A 22,993-nucleotide genomic window follows, 5' to 3' on the forward strand; every position below is an offset into this window, starting at 1 on the left:
TTTTTTTTTAATCTAATCTCCTTAAAGTTAGCATAAAAGATAAGTAAAATTTCACAGAAGACTGTAAAAATCTAATGTTACTGGCCAGGCGTGATGGCTTAGCCTGTAATCCCAGCACTTTGGGAGGCTGAGATAGGCAGATCCCGAGGTCAAGAGAACGAGACCATCCTGGCCAACATGGTGAAACCCCGTCCCTACCAGAAATAAAAAATTAGCTGGGCATGGTGGCGCGCACCTGTAGTCCCAACTACTTGAGAGGCTGAGGCAGGAGAATCACTTGAGCCCAGGAGACACGTTGCAGTGACTGGAGATGGTGCCACTGCACTCCAGCCTGGCAACAGAGTGAGACTCTGTCTCTCAAAAAAAACAAAACAAAACAAAAAAACAAAAAAAAAAACACTAATGTTACTAAAATAAGATTATACTAAGGGGAACCTTAAATCTCAGGGTCATCTTCTTAGCTTTCTATAGCATTTTCTAAAGAGTATCCCTCACAGATAGACCCCCACAGATAGATGGGAAAAAACAGTGGAAAGGAGTTTGGAAAGAGTTGCATTCTATAATGGCCACCTCCTTGGAAATCTGCATATATGTTAGCATATTAAAAGCTCCAAGAAGTCCTGCTTATCTTAACTAAGTATTCTCTAAATGTATTTCATTACCTCATCCTTTTTATCAATCAACACCTAATAATTCTCTTTAGGAAATGCAAGCCAAGAAGACAGACATTCCTTGGAGAGAAAGTCAATGTAATCAAATTCTCTTCTTCTCTATGGGTTACTCACAGCCGGGGTTCCATTTAATGAGCTCGGTTTACTGTTTGCTGAATGACTTGTAGGTGTGATATGGCAACAGCAGATATAGGAGTGTCTAATGCAGCTGTTCCCAGTATGGTCATATATAAGTTGAATTCTCTTAGTAAGAAGTGTCAATATTCTGTACTAAAATACAAACCTTTCTTTTTTGGTTTACAATTGTAAATGGAAATTCCTAAGATGTTGGCCCTACCCAAATTCAAATATCAAAACCTAACTTCCCGAGGAGGCCAAAAAAACCCATTAAAAATAATACTGCTGTTGCAATACCAGTGAAAGTATATGCATAAATATGCACATGAACACACACACAGCAGCATCATCAGCATTATCATCACCACCACCATCACCATCTCTACTATGCAAAATTCTGACCAGTACCACCAGATCAGAGTATGTTCAGACAAACGAAAGGAGAAACTTGCCAAATGGTTGCACTATCCATATTAAACTAATAAAGTGGAACTAAACACTTATGGTTTTTATCCATTTAGTTTTATGATTTAGCTATATAATTTCATGGTCATCAAGAAGACAGTGAACTAGGTAAAGGCAGGAAGCTTCTGAATTGTAAAAACAAAGATCAATCTACATTTATTTAGCTAAAGAACTTTCAATTTCAAAAATTGTGAGACACTAAATTTTATTTTATACTTGTGATAGCTACTATTAGCTGCCTACCTCTACTGCCTTTCCATCTTCTTTCTTGCTAAGAGAGCTCTAATTTTGTTTGGGGTAACAATGCACACACAACCTGAAGGAATAAATCAAAATTGATCTATGTCAATCATAGATCTTCTTGCTCCCTTTCACGAGATTAAGTAACTTCACCAGACTTCTTTGTAGCTGCAGGTAACTATGTATGTGATCTACCCATGTGGCCAGTGAGACCTAAGGAGAAATCTGCGGGGAGGATTCTGCAAAAGATTGTTCCTTCAACATAAAAAGAGAGCCACACAAGAAGGCATTTTATCCCCGCCTCTTCCTTTTTGCCTAGGATACTGGTGTGAGGAAAATGATGCCTGGGGCTTGCAGCCATCATCTTATGACCATGAAGCAACAACCAAAAGCATGAGAAACTAAAATGTTCAAGACAGTAGAACAAGAAGATAGTAAGACCCTGGATCCCTGATGATATCATTGAGTCAACTGATCAAATGAACATATCTGCCTCCAGATCTCTCATTAAGTCTCATTATCAATAATAAATCTCCTGTGATTTAAGCTTGTCTTGGTGGGGTATGCTGTCATTGCAGCCAATTGGTTCCTAACTGTGATGAAGAATATAAATTACTAATTAACACTTCAGAATTTAAAATTTTAGAAGAGCAATAGGGAAAGTATGAGACTTTTAACTTTTCACTGTATATAATGCTGTATTTAAATCGCTTTCACAAGCATGTAATGTTTTGTAATGTCAAGTAAGAGAATAAAAAATCAAATAACCTTTAAAAGACAAGTAATAAAAAAAGTGACCCATACCCGTACCTTTCCGTGTATTCTCTGTCACGTCTACTCCAAACTGGATAATGTCACCAGAAAGAATTTCACATGGTGGACTTTCTTCAGAGCCTCGACTCAATCTCTGGCTATTTATAAAAGTACCATTACTACTTTTAGTGTCTTGAAGATAAAACTGCAAAAAACAAAAAAAAACAAAAAAGGGCCAAATATTAATAGTAATAATTCCAAATGTACTTTTTAAAAAAATGCTTCCAGCTTTGCCAACTATTGCAGGTGAATTTTTCCCCTATTAATTCAAACCACTCATTTCAGCTAAGGTTCTCCTTTAACATATATGAAATTAGAATCTGAAAACTAGGTGATTCAAAATTCAGCTACATAAAATGTTACAACCTCTTCGGAAAAGAGTTTGTCAGGTCCTCAAAATGTTAAACATAAAGTTAGTATACAACGCAGCAATTCCACTCCTAGGTATATATCCAAGAGAACTAAAAACATGTTCTCATGCGTTCTCTGCACGAATGTTGGCATTATTCATAATAGCCAAAAAGGGAAAATAATCCAACTATTCATCAACTGATAAATGAATAAACAAATGTGGTAGACATTCATATAACTGAATATTATTTGGCAATAAAGGGGTGAAGTATTGATAACACGCTATAACACGAATGAACATTTAAAACATGTGAAGTAAAAGAAGTCAGTCACAAAAGACTGACGTATTATAATGATTCAATTTATAGGAAACATCCAGAATAGGCAAAGCTATACAGACAAAAAGTACATGAGTGCTTACAAAAGGCTGAAGTGGCAGGTAGGAATGGGATGGGTACAAGGTTTCTTTTTGAGGTGATGAAAATATTCTAAAATTAGTGGTGATGGCTGTCCAAATTTGCTTCTCATCACTTGGGTAACCCTCCCTCTTTAAAAAGAGAAAGGATAGCAGGAGGCACAAGAAGCCTACCTATTTATCACTTACAAATCCTTAAAAATTTCAGCACAACTGAGATCACACACAACAGACTTACTAGGAAGAGAACCACCAGTAAAAAAAGATGTACCTTTCTTTTTGGATTTTTCTACACTCTTCAGCCCTACTTATTTTAGTAACACATTTTCACTGAATTTCTTCCTAAGGAAGAAAGGTAAAAAGACACCTAATACACTATATATCAAAATATAATTTTGCCATCAGGCCCTCATTTAACATTAAAGCTATGATAAAGATATTACTATTTTAGGCCAGGTGTGGTGGCTCACGCCTGTAATCCCAGAACTTTAGGAGGCTGAGGCGGGCAGATCACTTAAGGTCAGAGGTTCAAGACCAGCCTGGCCAACATGGTGGTGCATGATGGCGTGGTGGCACATGCCTGTAATCCTAGCTACTTGGGAGGCTGAGGCAGGAGAATCACCTGAACCCGGGAGGCAGAGGTTGCAATGAGCCAAGATCGTGCCCCTGCACTCCAGCCTGGACAACAGAGCGAGACTCCATCTCAAAAACAAACAAACAAACAAAAAAAGATATTACTACTTTCATTTATAAAGGAGAAAAGTGAGATGCAGGTATATTAAGTATCTTTCAAAAGTCATAGAACTGGGGAACACAGAAGCAAGGGTTCAAATAAGAAAATTAAAAGGGCCATTTTTCCTCATTACTTCACAGGGGACACAACCTTTATGTTTCATTTATCCTTCACCCCTCCCACAGCTCTCTTCCAAAATTAAATACAACTAAAGACTAAGAAGCAATCTGCAGAAAATGTTCAAATGACATTTCATCTCATTAATTCATAGTTGACAATTTAAAGGCCACTAGGCTATCTATAAATGACTTATTCTCTGTTTATAATTCAAAATAGACCAACTGTTACTTTGATTAGCAGTTTGTATATCTAATTACAGACCATTAATTAGAAAATTGTGTTGATATTTTAAATACATTTGAAACTTACAGGACTTAACATTTCACCCAGGGAGATAAGGACAGACAATACTTTCAAGTAGGAATATTTACCCTCAAAATTTTTTCTACGCTGGAACTTAATGTTACATTGTATAAGACAGTTTTTTTTTTTAAATAAATATATTCTTGGGAAATGTGGTAATGTCTGGATTCTGGTCAGGTTATTTTTAGTAATATGTGCCTGGGCAAGTTAAATAAGGGGATTATACGATATTTACAGTGGTTTTCAAACTTCAAGTTCTGATACATTAGTGGGTTACTAAGTCAGTTTAGTGAGTTGCAACTAGCATTTTTAAAAAAACATAAAATGGAACAGAATAAAAATAAAGAATACACGAAATAAGGTTCATTACTATTTAACAATGCTGTTGAAAAACAAAAAGAAATATATGTACATATATATATAACATATATATGTATGTATATCAACACCTCATGTTTGTAGCTTCTATATAACTCTAAAACCACAACATATTTTCAAATTCAAAAAATTTTACATCAGGGCCCAGACACAGCGGCTCATGTCTGTAATCTCAGCACTTTGGGAGGCCAAGGTCGGAGAATCACTTGAGCCCAGGAGTTCAAGACCAGCCTGGGCAACAAAGTGAGACCCCATCCCCACAAAAAAAATACAAAAAATCAGCTGGGCATGGTGGTGCAGGCCTGTAGTCCCAACTACTCGGGAGGTTGAGCTGGGAGGATGGCTTGAGCCCTGGGAGGTTGAGGCTGCAGTGAGCCATAATCATGCCACTATACTCCAGCCTGAGCAACAGCATGAACTCCTGTCTCAAAAAAAATTTTTTTTCTTACATCAATATCAACCCAGGTTCTTTTCATTCTGACATGTCTATATTACTGTCCAAAGCATACCATGGTACCTTTGGCCTCCGTTTAGCTTGAACATATAATTTACATTAGTTGCTCGTTCTTCTTCTGCTTTCAACCTGCTAATGGCTTTCAAACACCTTAGAATAAAATCCGAAGTCCTTACCATTGTAGCCCTACAGGATCTGGTCCTGGTTCCCTCACAACTCAATCACTCCCACTCTTTTCCTTCTGCATCCTTTTCAGTCACACTAACTTCTATTCATCCTCCTAACCCTCTGTACTTGTATACAGCTACAGCACATTAGTTTAGTTCTCTATAGAAATACTTTCATTTATATAATTTAACCTTTTGCCCTTGGCTGTTTTGAAAGATTGATATATAAAAAAAAGATTCTGTACCTCCTGTAAAACAATTTACCATTAATCAGTCTACATTATGTGTAGAAGTTATTCTATTTACTATCAGGTTAGGTTTCTAAGGTATAAAAATGTTAAACTAGGCTGGGCGTGGTGGCCTACGCCTGTAATCCCAGCACTTTGGGAGGCCAAAGTGGGTGGATCACCTGAGGTCAGGAGTTTGAGACCACCCTGGCCAACATGGTGAAACCCCATCTCTACTAAAAACACAAAAAATTAGCTGGGCATGATGGTGCACGCCTGTTATCCCAGCTACTCGGCGGCAGTTGGGGGCTGAGACAGGAGAATTGCTTGAATCTGGGGGACAAAGGTTGCTGTGAGCCAAGATCGTGCCACTGCACACTTCAGCCTGGGCAATAGAGTGAGACTCTGTCTCATAAATAAATAAACGTTAAACTGTTTGCAAGGGCCTAGAAAGGGAGTATGCTTATAGTCCCTGGGTATATTTCCAGCAAGTAGATATATTACTTGATCCTTTGTCAAATTCAAACCAGAAATATCCTTCTCCTCTATGCTGATAAACCTTCTTCTATCAGGCTTTTATTCCCTCCTCTTAAAAGAAGTTTTGACCACATTAAAAAAGAAATAAAGAATCTGTTGAAGTCTTAACTATCTTTCTTTCCCAGTAGCCTAAGGAATGTCCTAGCAGCTCTAGTATTTGCATTAGCCACCAGACATTCACTTTGATGTTGAGCAGGTGAGTAAGGAGCTCTGAATTTAAAAACCCTGTGTGGCTTACGGTGAAAGTTCAACAGCAGCACTTTCATTGTTTAAAGGTTTTAATTCTTTGATCAACTCCTTGCTTTCCCTGAATAAACTTTAAGTTCCCAACAATCAGGCATTGATGGTGATCCTTGAATTGAAAGGTTTACCCCTGTCTCATCAGTCACTTTTCCTTGTCTCTTGCTGATTAACTTCAATGACACAGGAACAGCACTTCACAGGTTGCACAATTTGCTCTTTGACCTTCAGAAAGTTCCTGCTGTAGATGAATTCATTCCATAAATACATACATTTTGCATCACTTTCAACTTTGCTACAATCTGTAAATATTTTCATTTCCATTATAATGATACACTGATTCTTTTTAACTCTTTCTACACTGATAGCTTTTGCAATATCCAAACACCAACAGATTAATAACATTTGAACTAAAGCTTCAGAACAAAGCACAAATATAGTAGACACACCACAGGCCAGGGTCCACAAACTCTAAGTCCATACAGGGGAGTTCTTAAGATATGAATGCAGAATGGATTCGAGGTAGATAGCAGATACCGCAACAAAAATTTTTAATCTCCCTGAATCACCACCTAAAATCAGAGTGACTAAGATAGCAAAACCAAAATCCCACGGGAAACATTTGTAACAAAAGTAGGTGACACAGTAGCCACGCAAACCCCAAAATAAGAGTGGGAAAGACCACCAAGAGCCACAAGACCTGCATGGAATCAGCATCTGTGCAGAAGGATACGTAAGGAAACAAAGGGGGCATTTGGGGGACTTGAGGACAACACCAAAATAGCTATTAGGTGTTCACTGGACAGTATGGAGGCCAACTGAAGAAAAGCTGGAAATGGGAATGGTGTGGCTCAATCCGATAACAAGTGAGTGCAGGGTAAGTTCCTAAAAAGGCTGGAACAGTCTGAGCCATATAAATTCTTAAAACCAACCTACCAACCAAAGCTACCTTCCAGGAATGGGCTCCAAAATGAGGGAAAACTGCTGGGACTGGAACCAAAATTAAGCAGAACAGGGACAAGAGAGACAAGGAAAGAAAAGGTTCAGATAAAAGTGGAGAAGGGGAAAGGAAGCCACCATATTTTAAAACATTTTACAAAAACAACAGAAGAGGGAGCTCTGTGAATTAGAAAAGTTATCCTGAACCATGACCCCTTTTTAAAGTTCAGGAAAACCAATTTCATATAAAAATTAGCAATAGAAATGTATCAAGGTCACATCCACACAGTTATTTTAAGAAAAAAGAGAATAAGGAGCAGAATAGTATCTTTACAGATAATGAAAAACAGACCTTGGGAAGAGTTCAAAACTGTAAACTTCTATTTCAAAACAAGCTAAAAGACATTAGAAAAATAATTCACGACATGAAAGAGCAAAATAAATCACAATTATACAACTCAAGAAAAGGTGAAATAACTCAAAAGAATAGAAGTAAAAGGAAAAATTCATTTTAGAAATGAATACAAACTAGAAGGATCACAAGAGTGAGTAAATATAACAAATAATGCCTTACAGTAAATAAAAGGTTTTAAAAAGGGTAAAATTTTTTAAAACCATAAAGAATGAAGAAAGTGACATCAGCAAAATGCCAGAGTAGGCAGCCCCAAGCTTCTGTCTCCCCATAGAAACACTGAAAAACAAACAGAAACTATCAGAACCAACTTTGTTAAAATTCTGGAAAACAGTCAAAGGTTTACAGCACCGAAGTAAACACTGAATCAAGAAAAAGGCAATTAAAATATAGGAAAGCTTTGTGGCATTACTTACCCTAGTCCCATCCCCCTCTCCAGCACAAAATAAGTCTTGGAGACATCAGCCTGCATTCCCAGCGTGGGACGCCCTGGTACCTAGTTCCAGAGGGAGCAGAGCAGACCTTAATCACAAATTATTTTGTCTAATTTTCACCTGTCTGGGGCTACAGGAAGAACTGGTGCAAGGCTTTCATTTTTGTTTTGCCTAACTCAGAACTCATCCAAGCTGGAAAAGTGGCTGGCATTGCTTTGTTAAGTGGGATTTACCCTAGGTGGTTCAACTTTAAAAAGGTATTTTATACTACAAAAATGTTTAAATGCCCCACATTTGTAGAAAATGAAAAAAAAAAAAAGAAAACACACAATCATCTCAATGCAGAAAAGGCATTTGATGAAATATAACATCTTTTCACAATAAAAGCACTCAGAAAGCTAACATTAGAAGGGAACTTCCTCAACATGATAAAGGGCATTTATAAAAAACCCACAGCTAACATAATACTCAATAGTAAAAGACTGAAAGCATTCCCCATCGAGATCAAGAACAAGACAAGGATGCCAGCTTTCACCACTGCTATTCAACACTGTACTAGAAGTTTCTTGTCTAGAGAGAATTAAAAAAAAAAAAAGGCATTGAAATTGGAAAGGAAGACGTAAACTATGTTTATTCACAGATGACATGATCCTATATATAGAAAACCCCATAGAATTCACATGAAAACTATGAGTTAAACAAATCCAGCAAATTTGCAGCTTACAAGGTTAACACACAAAAAACAGTGTTTCTACATACCAGCCATGAATAATTCAAAAAGGAAATTAAGAAGACAATTCCATTTCCATCTAGAAGAATAAAATACCTATGAATAAATTTAACCGAGGAGGTAAAAGACTTTTACATTTAAAAACTGTAAAACATTGCTGAAAGATATTAAAGATGGTCTAAATAAATATAAAGATGTCCCCATGTTCAGGGACTGGAAGTCTTAATACTGTGAAGGTATCAATATTACCCGAAACAATCCACGGATCCAGCACAATCCCTATCAAAATTCCAATGACCACCTTTTCTGCAGAAATGGAAAAGTCAACCCTCAAATTCATATGGAAATTGCGAAGGACCTTGAGTAGGCAATATAATCTTGAGAAAGAAGAACAAAGTTGGAAGATGCATATTTCCTGAATTCAAAACTTACTACAGAGGTACAGTAATCAAAACATTGTGTTACTGGCATATGGACAGATATAAAGTTCAATGGAATAGAATCTGGAGTCCAGAAATAAATCCAAACATCTACAGCCTAGTGAATTTCAAAGTCCATTCAATGAGGAAAGAATCACCTCTTCAATAAATCATGCTGGGAAAACTGGAGAGACACATGCAGAAAAGTAAAGTTGGACCCCTGCCTCATACCATACACAAAAATGAACTCAAAATAAATTAAAGAGTTAAATATAAAAGCTAAAACCATAAAATTCTTTTCAGCCATTATTTCTCTGACTATTTTTTCTGTCCCTTTCTCTCTCTCCTTCTAGGATTACCACAATGCATATGTTGGTAAGCTTGATGTCTTCTCGTAAGTCCCTTAGGGTATGTTCATTTCTCTTCAAATTTTTCTCTCTGCTCCTCAGACACAGTAACTGCAATTGCTTTGTCTTCAAGTTTATTGATTCTTTCTTCTACCTGTTCAAATCTGCCACTGAACTCTCTACTAAATTATATTTTTTATAATTTTCATCTCTCTACTATGTTTCCCATTGATACACTGTTCTCCTGATTTCCTTTAGTTCTTTGACCATGATTTCCTTCACCTCTGTGGGTATATTTAAGATAAAGTATTTTTTATGCAGCCAAAAGACACTGTCTATGAAAAAATGCTCATCATCACTGGCCATCAGAGAAATGCAAATCAAAACCACAATGAGATACCATCTCACACCAGTTAGAATGGTGATCATTAAAAAGTCAGGAAACAACAGGTGCTGGAGAGGATGTGGAGAAATAGGAACACTTTTACACTGTTGGTGGGACTGTAAACTAGTTCAACCATTGTGGAAGTCAGTGTGGAGATTCCTCAGGGATCTAGAACTAGAAATACCATTTGACCCAGCCATCCCATTACTGGGTATATACGCAAAGGATTATAAATCATGCTGTTATAAAGACACATGCACACGTATGTTTACTGTGGCACTATTCACAATAGCAAAGACTTGGAACCAACCCAAATGTCCAACAATGATAGACTGGATTAAGAAAATGTGGCACATATACACCATGGAATACTATGCAGCCATAAAAAATGATGAGTTCATGTCCTTTGTAGGGACATGGATGAAGCTGGAAACTATCATTCTCAGCAAACTATCGCAAGGACAAAAAACCAAACATCGCATGTTCTCACTCATAGGTGGGAACTGAACAATGAGAACACATGGACACAGGAAGGGGAACATCACACACCAGGGCCTGTTGTGGGGTGGGGGGAAGGGGGAGGGATAGCATTAGGAGATATACCTAATGTTAAATGACGAGTTAATGGGTGCAGCACACCAATATGGCACATGTATATAAATGTAACAAACCTGCCCATTGTGCACAAGTACCCTAAAACTTAAAAGTATAATAAAAGAAAAATAAAAATAAAAAAATAAATTACCCAAACCAGAAAAAAAAAAGATAGTTTTTGTCTGATAAGTCCAATGTCTGCAATTCCCCAAGGATGGTTTCTGTCCATTTTTCCCCCCAGCAATGGGCCATACTTTCCTCTTTCTTGTATGCTTTTTAATTTTTTCTGGATATTTTGAATATTGTAATGTGGTAACTCTGGAAATCAGGCTCCCTTCTCTCCCCAGGATTGCTGTTGTTACTTGATGAGGGTGGCAGCCAGCCATTTGTTTAAGTGAATTTTCCAACCTATTCTTTGCAAGGATTATACTCTCTGCCATATGTGGTCACTGAAGTCTGTGTTATCTCTGCAGTCATCCAGTGACCTAACACAGATTTCCTTAAATGCCTGGATCAAATAAGAAAAGGAGTTCGAGGGAATGTTCTGTCTCTTTAAATCTTAAATGGCTAATGCCAAGTAAGTCACTTCAGCTTGTGGGGGTTGAAACGGCTGGCACCTCAGCAATTAAAAATAGCAATCATAATACACAATCCCAATTTTTAAAGGTCCCAAATGTCCACCCGGGGACCAGCAAGCCACACCAGGAACACAGGCAACTATCACCTGGCTGCTACAGGATTGAGAGATGGGAGATGGTAGCTACTATGCCAAACACCAAAACAATGAAATTCTTTGAAACTTACCAGCCTCTTTCTTCATCAAGTACTCCCTTGGATGCTGCAAATGTTCTACTAGACTCCAGAGTTCCAAAATACGTGCTTCAGACAGTTCATGCCAGCTCAATAGTTCTTCCGGTGGAGGAATCAATTCAGAGATTCCTACTCTACCTTATTCTGTGGCATCAGATTAAGAAATTGAGCCTCAGGCATATCAAGCAGAGTGCCATGGCCTCACAGCTATTGCAGATTTAACACTGTTATTCCTGCAATTTCCACACTGCCTTTTTTCCCTACTTAAACACTCTCTGGTCTTTGACTCCAAACTTATGAAATCCCATTTCATGTATAAAGACTTCCCAAAGCAATCAGAATACAAAGAGCCAATTTCAACTCTACCTCCATCATTAAGGCAAATCACTTAGTCTGTAACATCTACTTGGCACCTATCTTGGAGAGACTGCACATCCATAAAATCATATGGAGAGCAACCCTAAGCTGAGAATAAATTAAGACAGGATGAATTAAGTACCAAAATCCTGAGAGCCTGGTGGGAAATACAGTTAGGCATAATCAGTTGCTAAGGAAGCATTTATGAGTGAGGGTGGTAATCAGAATGAAAAGGCAAGGAGAAAGAGGAGGAGGAGGAGGAGGAGGAGGAACAGGTATTGCAGCAAATTTATATATAGCTAAGGCCCCCAGAGGGTAACAAAAACCAAACAAAGGAACAAGTGGAAAAATGCAAGATACAGCTGTAAAAAGAGGGCCTTTGGCACTGGACTAAGAAGTTGCAATTTCTTAAGAAAGAAGGCACTACTGACAGAGTTGATGAAATATTGTTTTAGGGAGATTAATCCAACAGCTTTGATGATCTAGCAGCTGTGTGTAGGATGAACTGCAGTGGGAGTCACTAGAAATAAGGAGACCCATGATTTGTTCACTTTTGCCACCAACAATTTAGTTGCTTCTTAGAGTACACAAACTTAGTAATGATATGCATGTTCAACATTAATTTATTTATTTATATAACCTTTCTGGCTTCCTGGATAACAAAGCATCACACATTTCAGAGGCTGGAATTTTTAATTGTGCCACTGAAGGGAGAAATAAAAAGCTTTATTCATATTCTATAGGAAAATATATAGAAAAGTGGTGAAATGTTTTCACCAAAATGAAATATCATATGTAAACTAGAATGAAACTTGCCAATATATTACCCGAAGGTCTTACAAATGATGTTAATTTGCCAAGATTTTTTCCACCTAGTGACATTCTAGATGTGTTCACTGTACAATAAATCTTTCTTTTGGGGCCAGCTCACAAGGAAAAGTGGAGAAAGAAAAAGTATTTCTACATGAGAACTGAGATAAGTCTCTATATGGGAGCTGAGATAAGATTATGAAAGACAGAAATAGGGAAAGTGGGAAAGATAAATTTTTAAAAGTGTAATCAAAAGAGTATAAAGCATATAAAACACAACTAGAATTATTACATCTTTCTTAAATATGCTTTCGAATTAAGACAATCCTTCACTGAGAATTCAGGACAAAGTAAATTAGATTTCTGAATCTCAGACACCTATGTTGAATTCTGGAAAGCCTCTATATACCTGTCAGGGTCATCTAAAAACTTGCAAGATCCCCCTTAATTTGTCCTAAGTCCTATAGATAAAGGAGGGCCTGGACCTTAATGGGGCAATATTCACCAGGCAGTAGGGGCAGGAGTGAGACTGGGACCTGCCTAAAATGAGAATTTCTAAGATGAGGTAAGCTTGAGAGAAAACTTGGATATGGAGGACGAAGTGGACCAGGAGGAGCAGGACCAGAGACAGTTGAGTCCCCCGCTGGAGGTATCTCTAAGGTTTGCTTACCTATCTCCCTGGAATTGCCCTTTGCAGCCTCTCTGAGATGGTCGCTAGGAGGGCAGAATCAATTCTACAATGTTGGCAGAGATCCAGATTACCCTGCAAGGCAAAGAAAGCCTGCATGTATGGAACCTTGGACTATTTGCCCTGGCATTTATAGGTACAGTTCTGAGAGATGGGGTGGTGGGGGGGCGGGGGCTGAAAGCCTACAGCAAATTCTAATTTGGCAGTGATTAATCTATTTCCCACACCCCAAAACTGACGGGTTGACGAGAAAATTCTGATTATTTTTTCCTCTCGGGTGTGTTAATCACAGCAAAAAGCAGCTGTTTGTCTTTGAGGCTCCTACTTAACTGATACTAAAGAACAGAGAGTGATCTCAAACTCAATCTTTTAGACATCAAAAAGTCTCTAATTACCTCAAAGGATATCAAAATTATTAATACCAATATTTTAAATATTATATATTTTACCCAAATGTCATGTATTTTAGCATATTAGGAACAGAACGAGGGGATATTGTGATATTTTAAATATGCAATACTCTCACTAAACTTCATGATTTTCCTCACAAAATGTTAAACCATCCGGAGGTCAGCTGAAACAACAACAAAATAATTGCACCACCACTCTTTATCTCTGTTAAAAACCCTCACACAGACCAGGCACAGTGGCTCACACCTGTAATCCCAGTGCTTTGGGAGGTGGAGGGGAAGGATCACTTGAGCCCAGGAGTTCAAGACCAGGCTGGGCAACATGGCGAGACCTTGTCTTTACAAAAAATCCAAAAACTACCTGGGTGTGGTGGTGTGTGCCTGTGGTCCCACCTACTTGGAGTCTGAGGCAGGAGGATCACTTGAGCCCAGGAGTTTGAGGCTGCAGTGAGCTATGAGGCACCACTGCACCCCAGGCTTATGACAGAGTGAGACCCTGTCTCAAAACAAACAACAAAAACAACACCTTACCCATAGAATAACAGCCTTGTTTGCCACAAAAGGAAGTAACTGTGATCATATTTGTGGGAAAAAAGAACAAGGTCACTAGGTCTAAAGCCTTATAAACTGTTTAATAATGTATACAATGGGCTCCATCTAAGGATAGTTGATATTGATCTATACAGTCATTAAGAGGTAGGAGAGAGAGAAACTAAAAGAAAAAAATTTCCATTAAAGATTGGTAAAATTGGAAAATCATAGGAATATGCATCTTATTTGTGGGGGGGAAAATGCCCACACACAAAGAATTTATTTGGCAAACAAATTCAGTGGAAATGTTACAGACACAAATAGTACACCTGCCCAAAAAAGAACATTCATAGCTTTTAAAAATGCTTTAAATTTATGAGGTAATGAAAATAATTATGATGGCCTTTTCATTATTTAGGCACAATCATTCAAGTAGGCATATAACTTTGTTTCAAACATCTTGGTCTTTACTCATATTTCTTCGTTTTTAGTGATAGTTAATTCTTTGAGAGATTTATCTTCTCAAGGCTTTGAAAATTTAGACATCCACAGGTAAGTTCTTTAAAAATTATAATAATTCTACTTTGAAAGACAAAGCAAACAAACTTTCTGGGGACCATAAGTGAATAAATGGAAATAATAACAATGCAATTTATGAAACAGTCATTTTGTCTGAGATGGGAAATGACTATTTGGAAGAAGGAAAATAAACTCCTTATTTGAGTTTAGCACAGAGGCTCTCATTTTTCTGCTGCCACATGATTCAGCTGTTCAAACACCTCTCATGATATCCAGCACTTCTCAGAATTAGTAATGCTCCCAGTTAAGAATCACTAATTCTTTTAAAATTTTGAACTGAAATTTAGTAATAGAAAGTATCACATTCAAATTCTATCTCTATTTATGACTTAAACGTAAGTCCCTAGACATTTTTCCCTAGGAAGTTTTGGAGCCAAAGCTTATGAAAGTATGAAGTTTTCTTTTAACAGCATTGCTGATTTCTTTCACTATCATCAAAGGTAACATCACTTATATCCAGAATTCAGGTATACAGAAGTTTTAACAACAGAAAGCAAGACCAAAGAAAGAATTATTCTACAGTGACAAAAGGGTACCACATAATTTACAATATCACTGCCAGTTTTTGAGTGCTTACCATGTGCTTGGATAAACTACTCTGCATGCATTTTTTCACTTAATCTATATAACAATCTCATGAGGCAGATGCTATATTATCCCCATACTTCAGATAAAGAAATCAGGACTATGGCCAGGCGCAGTGGCTCACGCCTGTAATCTCAGCACTTTGGGAGGCCGAGGCGGGCGGATCACCTGAGGTCGGGAGTTCGAGACCAGCCTGACCAACATGGAGAAACCCTGTCTCTACTAAAAACACAAAATTAGCTGGGTGTGGTGGTGCATGCCTGTAATCCCAGCTACTAGGGAGGCTGAGACAGGAGAACTGCTTGAACCCAGGAGGCGGAGGTTGCAGTGAGCCAAGATTGTGCCATTGCACTCCAGCCTGGGCAACAAGAGTGAAACTCCATCTCAAAAAACAAAACAAAACAAAAAAGAAATCAGGACTAAAAGAGGTTAAGTAACTCGCCAAAGGGTCTCCTAAGCTAGTAAACTTTTGATCTCAACCATTCTGCTATACTACTTAATGTTTATCTGGCAATTTTATATCCACCATCTCTACTATTTCTCCAGACCTCCTATAAAACAGCAAGGATTTTGTTCATTTTATAAATCAGTAAATTTAGGCTGACAAACCAAGTGACCTATCTATAGTCACAATGGTAAGAACAGTAAAACAGCAATCAGACTTTCTGATGCCAAATCATCAGGAAAGGTAAGCTTTTAAAAATTTCTTTCAGAAATTCATTCACTACCTGCTACCACCTATTTGACACACAATCCTAATAAATTTGGGTTTTCCGGTTTCTGTGTCCATGACAGAGTAGAAGGGAACTAGCTTTTGCTCATGCTAAGAACTATGCTAGGTACTTTACACACACTACCTCATCTGAACTTCAGAACACTATGAAATAAGCGCATCCCACATGAGCCGACAGAGTGAGGAGTTAAAACATAAGTCCAAAGATTATACAGAAAGAACAGCAAACAAGGCCTGTTAGACTCCTCATGAACATGGCAAATTCTTTGAAGATTGGGATATTCCCAACCCTAAATATTTTAAATAAATATTACACGACTGTAACATCTACAACCTAGACTCATCTCATCATTTACCCATCATTTCCTGAGCATCTCTTAACAGAAATTCAGTCAGCAGCCACTAATAATAGAATGGTTTTGTGACCACCAGAAATGACTTACAGTAAGTGCATAATAATGGTAATAATACTATCAGTAATAATAAATAATATCAATAAAACCTCAGGGCATCTAATATGTCACCAATTCCTATGATTTCTGATTCAGTAAAATCTCTCAATTCCATACTGCCTTTCCCTTCCGATTACAGTTCCTCTTACCCTAACCATTGCCAAGATAATTCCACACTCTACACCCTCCACACTGATGCTAGACTTATTTCCTAAAACACAAACCTGATTACATTGTTTCACTTTATAAAAGGACTGCTGACCCTCTGCTGACTTCAAAATCAAGTCCAAGAGCTGTGACTTTCAAAGTCTTTCAAAATGACCCTGATCACCCTATGTAACCTAATCTTCCTCTTTTTCTCAAAGTACTATCCATTCCACCCTTGCTTAACTACTAGCAGTGCCGCTGCACAAGCCCCACGCCTCTCTGTCTTTCCTTATGCTGCTCTTGGACTTCAAAAGCCCTTTGCTTCCACCCACCCATACTCTCTACCTGTTAAAAGTCAACTTTTCTTTCTGAAGTTCAGTTTAAATAGCTTAACAAATAAGATTTCTTTCAGATAACATTTCTCACAAAATAAACACTTTCCCCCAACTAAATCCAAGACTCAGGCTTTATTCCAAGTTAAGCAGCTAACTCTCACATCTCTATTTCCAAACTATACTTTGAGTAGCACTATAATCTGATCTTTTCCATGTAACATTCATTCCCTGTCAGTAAATTCCAAAAGGCACAAGTCACATATGACTTCTTTAAATGTAGAAGCAATAAATGATGTAATTCATACTATAAAATGGAAGCTATTGAGTTGTGATTTAACATAATGTAGGCCATACTGTATTACATCCAAATAATGGATGCTATATGGAGCAGAGCATATATTAAAGGTTTAAATTTGGCTGGGTGCTGTGGCTCACACCTGTAATCCCAGCACTTTGGGAGGCCAAGGTAGGTGGATCACTTGAGGCAAGGAGTTCGAGACCAGCCTGGCCAACATGGAGAAACCCCATCTCTACTAAAAATACAAAAATTAGCCAGGTGTGGTGGCACACACCTATAATCCCAGCTGCTTGGGAGGCTGAGGCAGGAGAATAGCTTGAACCTGGGAGGCAGAAGTTGCAGTGAACCGAGATCACATCACTGTACTCCAGCCTGGGCGACAAAGTAAGACTCCGTCTCAAAACAAACAAACAAAAATGGTTTAAATTCAAGCTCTATCACCTTCTAACTTATTGTGTGACCATGAGCAACCTACTTAACCTCTTTGAGATTCCCTTTACCTATATTTAAATCAAGGATGGCATCAGTACCTACCTCAGAATGTTTGTTGTAAAGGTTAAAGGATATAAAGCATTAGCACAGTATTTGTACACAGTAACTGCTAAACAAATGGTAGCTATTATTATTAAGCTCACAGAATATGTGTAAATACGTAATCACATTGATTTTTTTCAGTCAGGGAACTGATTCAGGACTTTCCTTTATTGGTTAAGGTTCTTAAAAATAAGGTTCTTTGACAATTACTTAAACAGCTGATAGAAAAATAAAAAGGCTGGCGCAGTGGCTCACACCTGTAATCCCAGCACTTTGGGAGGCTAAGGTGGGAGGATTGTCTGAGTCCAGGAGTTCAAGACCAGCCTGGGCAAGATGGTGAGACCCTGCTCTAATTAAAAAAAAAAAAAAAAAAGATATAAATAGATCAGTAACAGCTGCACTCTAATATATACAGGTGTTAAATATATAATATATATAATATTTTATGGTTATTATCAGAATGATATGGTTATAATAAATGGTTACCATAAATAACCATATTTATTATAAATAACCATGATATTTATGATAATATTCACGGTAATATTCATGTGTGATGGGGGCAACGGTGTACTACTGCATAGAAGGAAGTCGCTAAGCCTTTGTCTCACAGCATGGACAGAAAACCAATTACAACAAATACAAAACACTGTGATATGGATTAGGGCAGGGGTCCCTTATTCATAGTTGGTATTGGTATTGGTCTGTGACCTGTTAGGAAATGGGCCACACAACAGGAGGGGAGCGGAGGGCGAGTGAGCATTACCACATGAGCGCCACCTCCTGTCAGATCAGCGGTGGCATTAGATTCTCACAGAAGCGCAAATCCTATTGTGAACGATGCATGTGAGGGATCTAGGTTGCACATCTAACTAATGCCTGATGATCTGAGGTGGAACAGTTTCATCTTGAAACCATCCCCTACCTACCATCCATGGAAAAACTGTTTTCCATGAAACCAGTCCTCGGTGCCAAAAAGGTTAGAGACTGCTGGATTAGGGAATCCCAAATTTTGGGGGGTTTTTGAGACAGAGTCTTGCTCTGTAACCCATGCTAGAGTACAGTGGGCAATCACAGCTCACTGCAGCCTCAACCTCCCAGGCTCAAGAGATCCTCCCACCACAGCCTCCCGAGTAGCTGGGACTACAGGCAGGCATCACCACACACAGCTAATTGTTTTGTTTTGTTTTGTTTTGTTTTTGTAGAGACATGCCTCACTTTGTTGCCCAGGTTGGTCTCAAACTCCTGGCCTCAAGTGATTCTCCTACCTCAGCCTCCCAAAGTCCTGGGATTACAGCCATGAGCCACTGCACCCAGCCCTAAGTGAAGTTATATCAAGAGGAAATTACTAGTCAGTTCTCATGTGTATGTAAGTATGCTTAGAATACATTACACAGACTAGGAGATCTATAACTATTCAATTAACAGTGTGAACCAATTTATGAATAAATTAAGCTAAATAGTATTTAGCAGATGTCATAATTCCTTTTCTAAACCAGGGTCCTACTGTACTCCTGGCCCTAAGTAACAGGGCTGGAAACCCAGTCAACCCACAGAATAATGCTCAGAGGACTGGGTACGGTGGCTCACACCTGTAACCTCAGCAATTTGAGAGGTTGAGGTGGGCGCATTGCTTGAGTCCAGGAGTTTAAGACTAGCCTGGGCAACAAAGTGAGACCCTGTCTCTATAAAAAATCAAAAAATGAGGCATGAGGACCCCTTGAGCCCAGGTGATTGAAGCTGCAATGATCCATGATTGTGCCACTGCACTCCCGCCTGGGTGACAGAGATGGACGATGAACGGAAAGAAGGCAGGCAGGCAACTGAAGGACACCCTGGGATGGGTTCGCCCTGAGAGACGGGCTCATGACTTGGAAAGTATTGCGGGGAGAAAAAATAAAATAGAAAAAGAAGAAAAAGAATAATGCTCACAGAAGGTCATAACTCACTCTATTCAAAACTCAAAATGCTACTTGGGACACGCTATAAGGATAAGGGCCTTCCCATTATACCTTCCTATATTATTTGAAATTTCCATTAAAAAAAAAAAGACATGTATGGGAAGGTACAAACAGGCACCTGACGCCAAAACTCTCAAGCCTAAAAGCTCAGGAAGATAGGCAACTAACAAGATGTTTAATATAAGTTTGGCAAAGACTAAGATTAGTGATAATTGGCTCTAGCAAGAATGTGGAGGAAACAACATTTTCATATACATCATTTCTCAGTATCCATGGAGAGGACTGACACCAAATCCACCACGGATATTCAAGACCCTTTTATAAAATGATGTAGTAGTTGCATAACACCTACACACATCCTTCTATATACTTTAATTCATCTCTAGACTACTTAGAATACCTAATACAAATACTACATAAATAGTTGTTATGATGTATTGTTTAGAAAATGACAAAAATAAAATTCTGTATATGTTCAGTACAGGCGCAACCACCCTTTTTTTTCCCCCAAATATTTTCCATCCAAAATTGGTTGAATCCATGGATGTGTAACCCATGGATACAGAAGGTTCACTGTCCTGGACATGAGAGTATAAACTGACACAACTTTTTTGGAAAATGATTCAGCAATATTTATTAAAATTTTAAAAGCTTATACCAAGCAGGGTATGGTGGCTTGTAATCCCAGCACTTTGGGAAGCCAAGGCGGGAGGATCTCTTGAGTCTAGGAGTTCGAGACCAGCCCAGCCAACATGGTGAAACTCCATCTCTACCAAAAATACAAAAATTAGCTGGGCACAGTGGCGCACGCCTGTAATACCAGCTGCTCGAGAGGCTGAGGCAGGAGAAAAACTTGAACTCGGGAGGTGGAGGTTACAGTGAGATGAAATCACACCACTGCGCTCCAGCCTGGGCAACAGAGCAAGACTCTGTCTCAAAAAAAAAAAAAAAAAAAAAAAAAAAAAGCATCCAAATGGAAAGGACAAAATAGAATTATCTGTTTACAGATGATATAGTCTTGTATGTAGAAAACCCTAAATGGTCCAGAAAAAAACTGTTAGAATAAATGAATTCAGCAAAGTAGTAAGATACAAAGACAACACAGGAAAATCAGTTGCATTTCTATACACGAAACAATGAACAATCCAAAAAGGAAATTATAAAAACAATCTCATTTTCAGTAGCATCAAAAAGAACCAACTTAGGGGGTTGGGAAAGGGGTTAAGAAAAAAAAAAGTAAAAATTAAAAAAAAATTTTAACGAATTAACTTAGGAATTAACTTAACCAAAGAGGTAAAATATTTGTACAACGAAAACTATAAAACATTACTGAAAGAAATTAAAGACATAAATAAAAACACAACCCATAATCATAGAAGTCTTAATACTGTTAAGATGCCAATAATACCCAAAGCAATCAATAGATTCAATGCAATTCCTATCAAAATCCCAGTGATGTTTTTTGCAAAATTAGAAATGCTCATCCTAAAACTTATATAGAATTTCAATGGCCAAAACAATCTTGAAAAAGAAAACAAAACTTGAGGATTCACACTTCCTGATTCCTACTACAAAGCTACACTGATCAAAACAGTATGGTACCAGCATACAGACAGACATATATCTCATATTCAAAAGAATATGAATAGAAGAGACAGTCCAGAAATAAACATTCACATATACAGTCAAAAGATTATGTCCAAGGGTGCCAAGATCATTTAATGGGAAAGAATAGTCTTTTCAACAAATGGTGCTAGGAAAACTGGATATCCACATACAAAACAATAAAGTTGGAGCCTAACGTAACACTATATACAAAAACAAACTCAAAAACTCAAAATGGATCAATGATCTAAATGTAAGATAAAATTCTTAAAAGAAAACATAGGGCAAAAGCTTCACAACATTGGATTTGGCAGTGATTTCTTGGATATGACACCAAAGGCAAAAGCAACAACAGAAAAGACAAAGGGGACTTCATGAAAATTAAAAACTTTTGTGTGTCAAAGGGCACTATCAACAGAGTAAAAAGGCAACCCACAGAATGGGAGAAAATATTTGCAAATCGTACATCTGATAAGGGATTGATACACAGAATACAAAGAGAACACCTAAAACTCAACCACTAAAAAAGAACCCAATTCAAAAATGGGCAAAGGATTGGAATAGACATTTATCCAAAGAAGATATATGATGGCCAATAAATAAGCACATGAAAAGATGCTAAACATCACTAATCATTACAGAAATGCAAACAATGAGATACCACTTCACACCCATTAGGATAGCTACTCTCAAAAAAAGTAGAAAACAAGTGTTGGCAAAGATGTGGAGAAACTGGAACCCTTATGCACTGTTGGTGGAATGTAAAATGGTACAGCTACTGTGTTAAACAATATGGCAGTTCCTCAAAAATTTTGAAAAAGAATTACCATATGATCCAGCAATTCCCTTTCTGGGTATATAGCCAAAAGTAGGGTCTCAAAGAGATACTGGTACATCTATGATCATAGCAGCATTATTCACAATAGCTAAAATGTAAAAGCAACCCAAGTGTCCATCAACAGATGAATGGATAAGCAAAATATGACATAAAAATACACATACAATAAAATATTATTCAGCCTTAGAAAGGAAGGAAATTCTGACATATGCTACAACATGGATTAACCTTGAGGACATTATACTGAATCAAGTAAGTCAGTCACAAAAAGACAAAATACTATATAATTCCACTTATTTGAGATAGTTTCAGGGGTCCAAAATCATGGAGGCAGAAAGTAGAATGGAGTCTGGCAGGGACTGGAGGGAGGAAAAAATGGAGAGTTACTGTCTAATATGTAAAAACCTCCAGCTTTGCAAGATGAAAAGAGTTATGGAGATGAATGGTGATAATGGTTACAGAACATTATGAATGTATATAATACCCTGAACTGTATACTTAAAAATGGCTACAATGATAAATTTTATGTTACATTTATTTTATCACAATAAAAAAATTTTTAAAGGCAGCTGGATATATGAGCCTAGAGTTCAGGGGAAGAAGTCTCAGCTTGAGATATAAATTAAGCTGTCATCAGCATACAAACAGAATTTAAAGCCAAGAGACAGGATGAGATCACCAAGGGAACAAGTACAGATAGACAAGAGGTCCAAGGACATGGAGCAGTTCAAAGTTTCAAGGTCATGGAAAAGAGGACCAACCAAAGGAAACTGTAAAGAATGGCCAGTAAGGTATGAAAAGAACCAAGAGAAAGTGGTATGTCCTGGAA

The 22,993-nt window shown here is 37.8% G+C and overlaps 1 protein-coding gene across 25 annotated transcripts in view; it reads right to left on the minus strand.

Moving 5' to 3' along the window:
- Nucleotides 1-22,993, minus strand: part of SLMAP (sarcolemma associated protein) — a 170,876-nt gene that overhangs the window by 95,176 nt on the left and 52,707 nt on the right. For 24 of the 25 annotated variants that reach the window (XM_063722046.1, XM_063722044.1, XM_063722048.1 and 21 more), the window contains one exon: nucleotides 2,304-2,451. In XM_063722046.1, coding sequence (XP_063578116.1) covers nucleotides 2,304-2,451 — 148 coding nt within the window. Of the gene's footprint in view, nucleotides 1-2,303; nucleotides 2,452-7,998; nucleotides 8,095-22,993 lie in introns of those variants that run through there. The other variant, XM_054551996.2, reaches the window with a different exon arrangement.

Source organism: Pongo abelii, chromosome 2 (assembly GCF_028885655.2).
Source record: "Pongo abelii isolate AG06213 chromosome 2, NHGRI_mPonAbe1-v2.0_pri, whole genome shotgun sequence".
In the NCBI taxonomy this organism is placed as follows: domain Eukaryota; kingdom Metazoa; phylum Chordata; class Mammalia; order Primates; family Hominidae; genus Pongo; species Pongo abelii.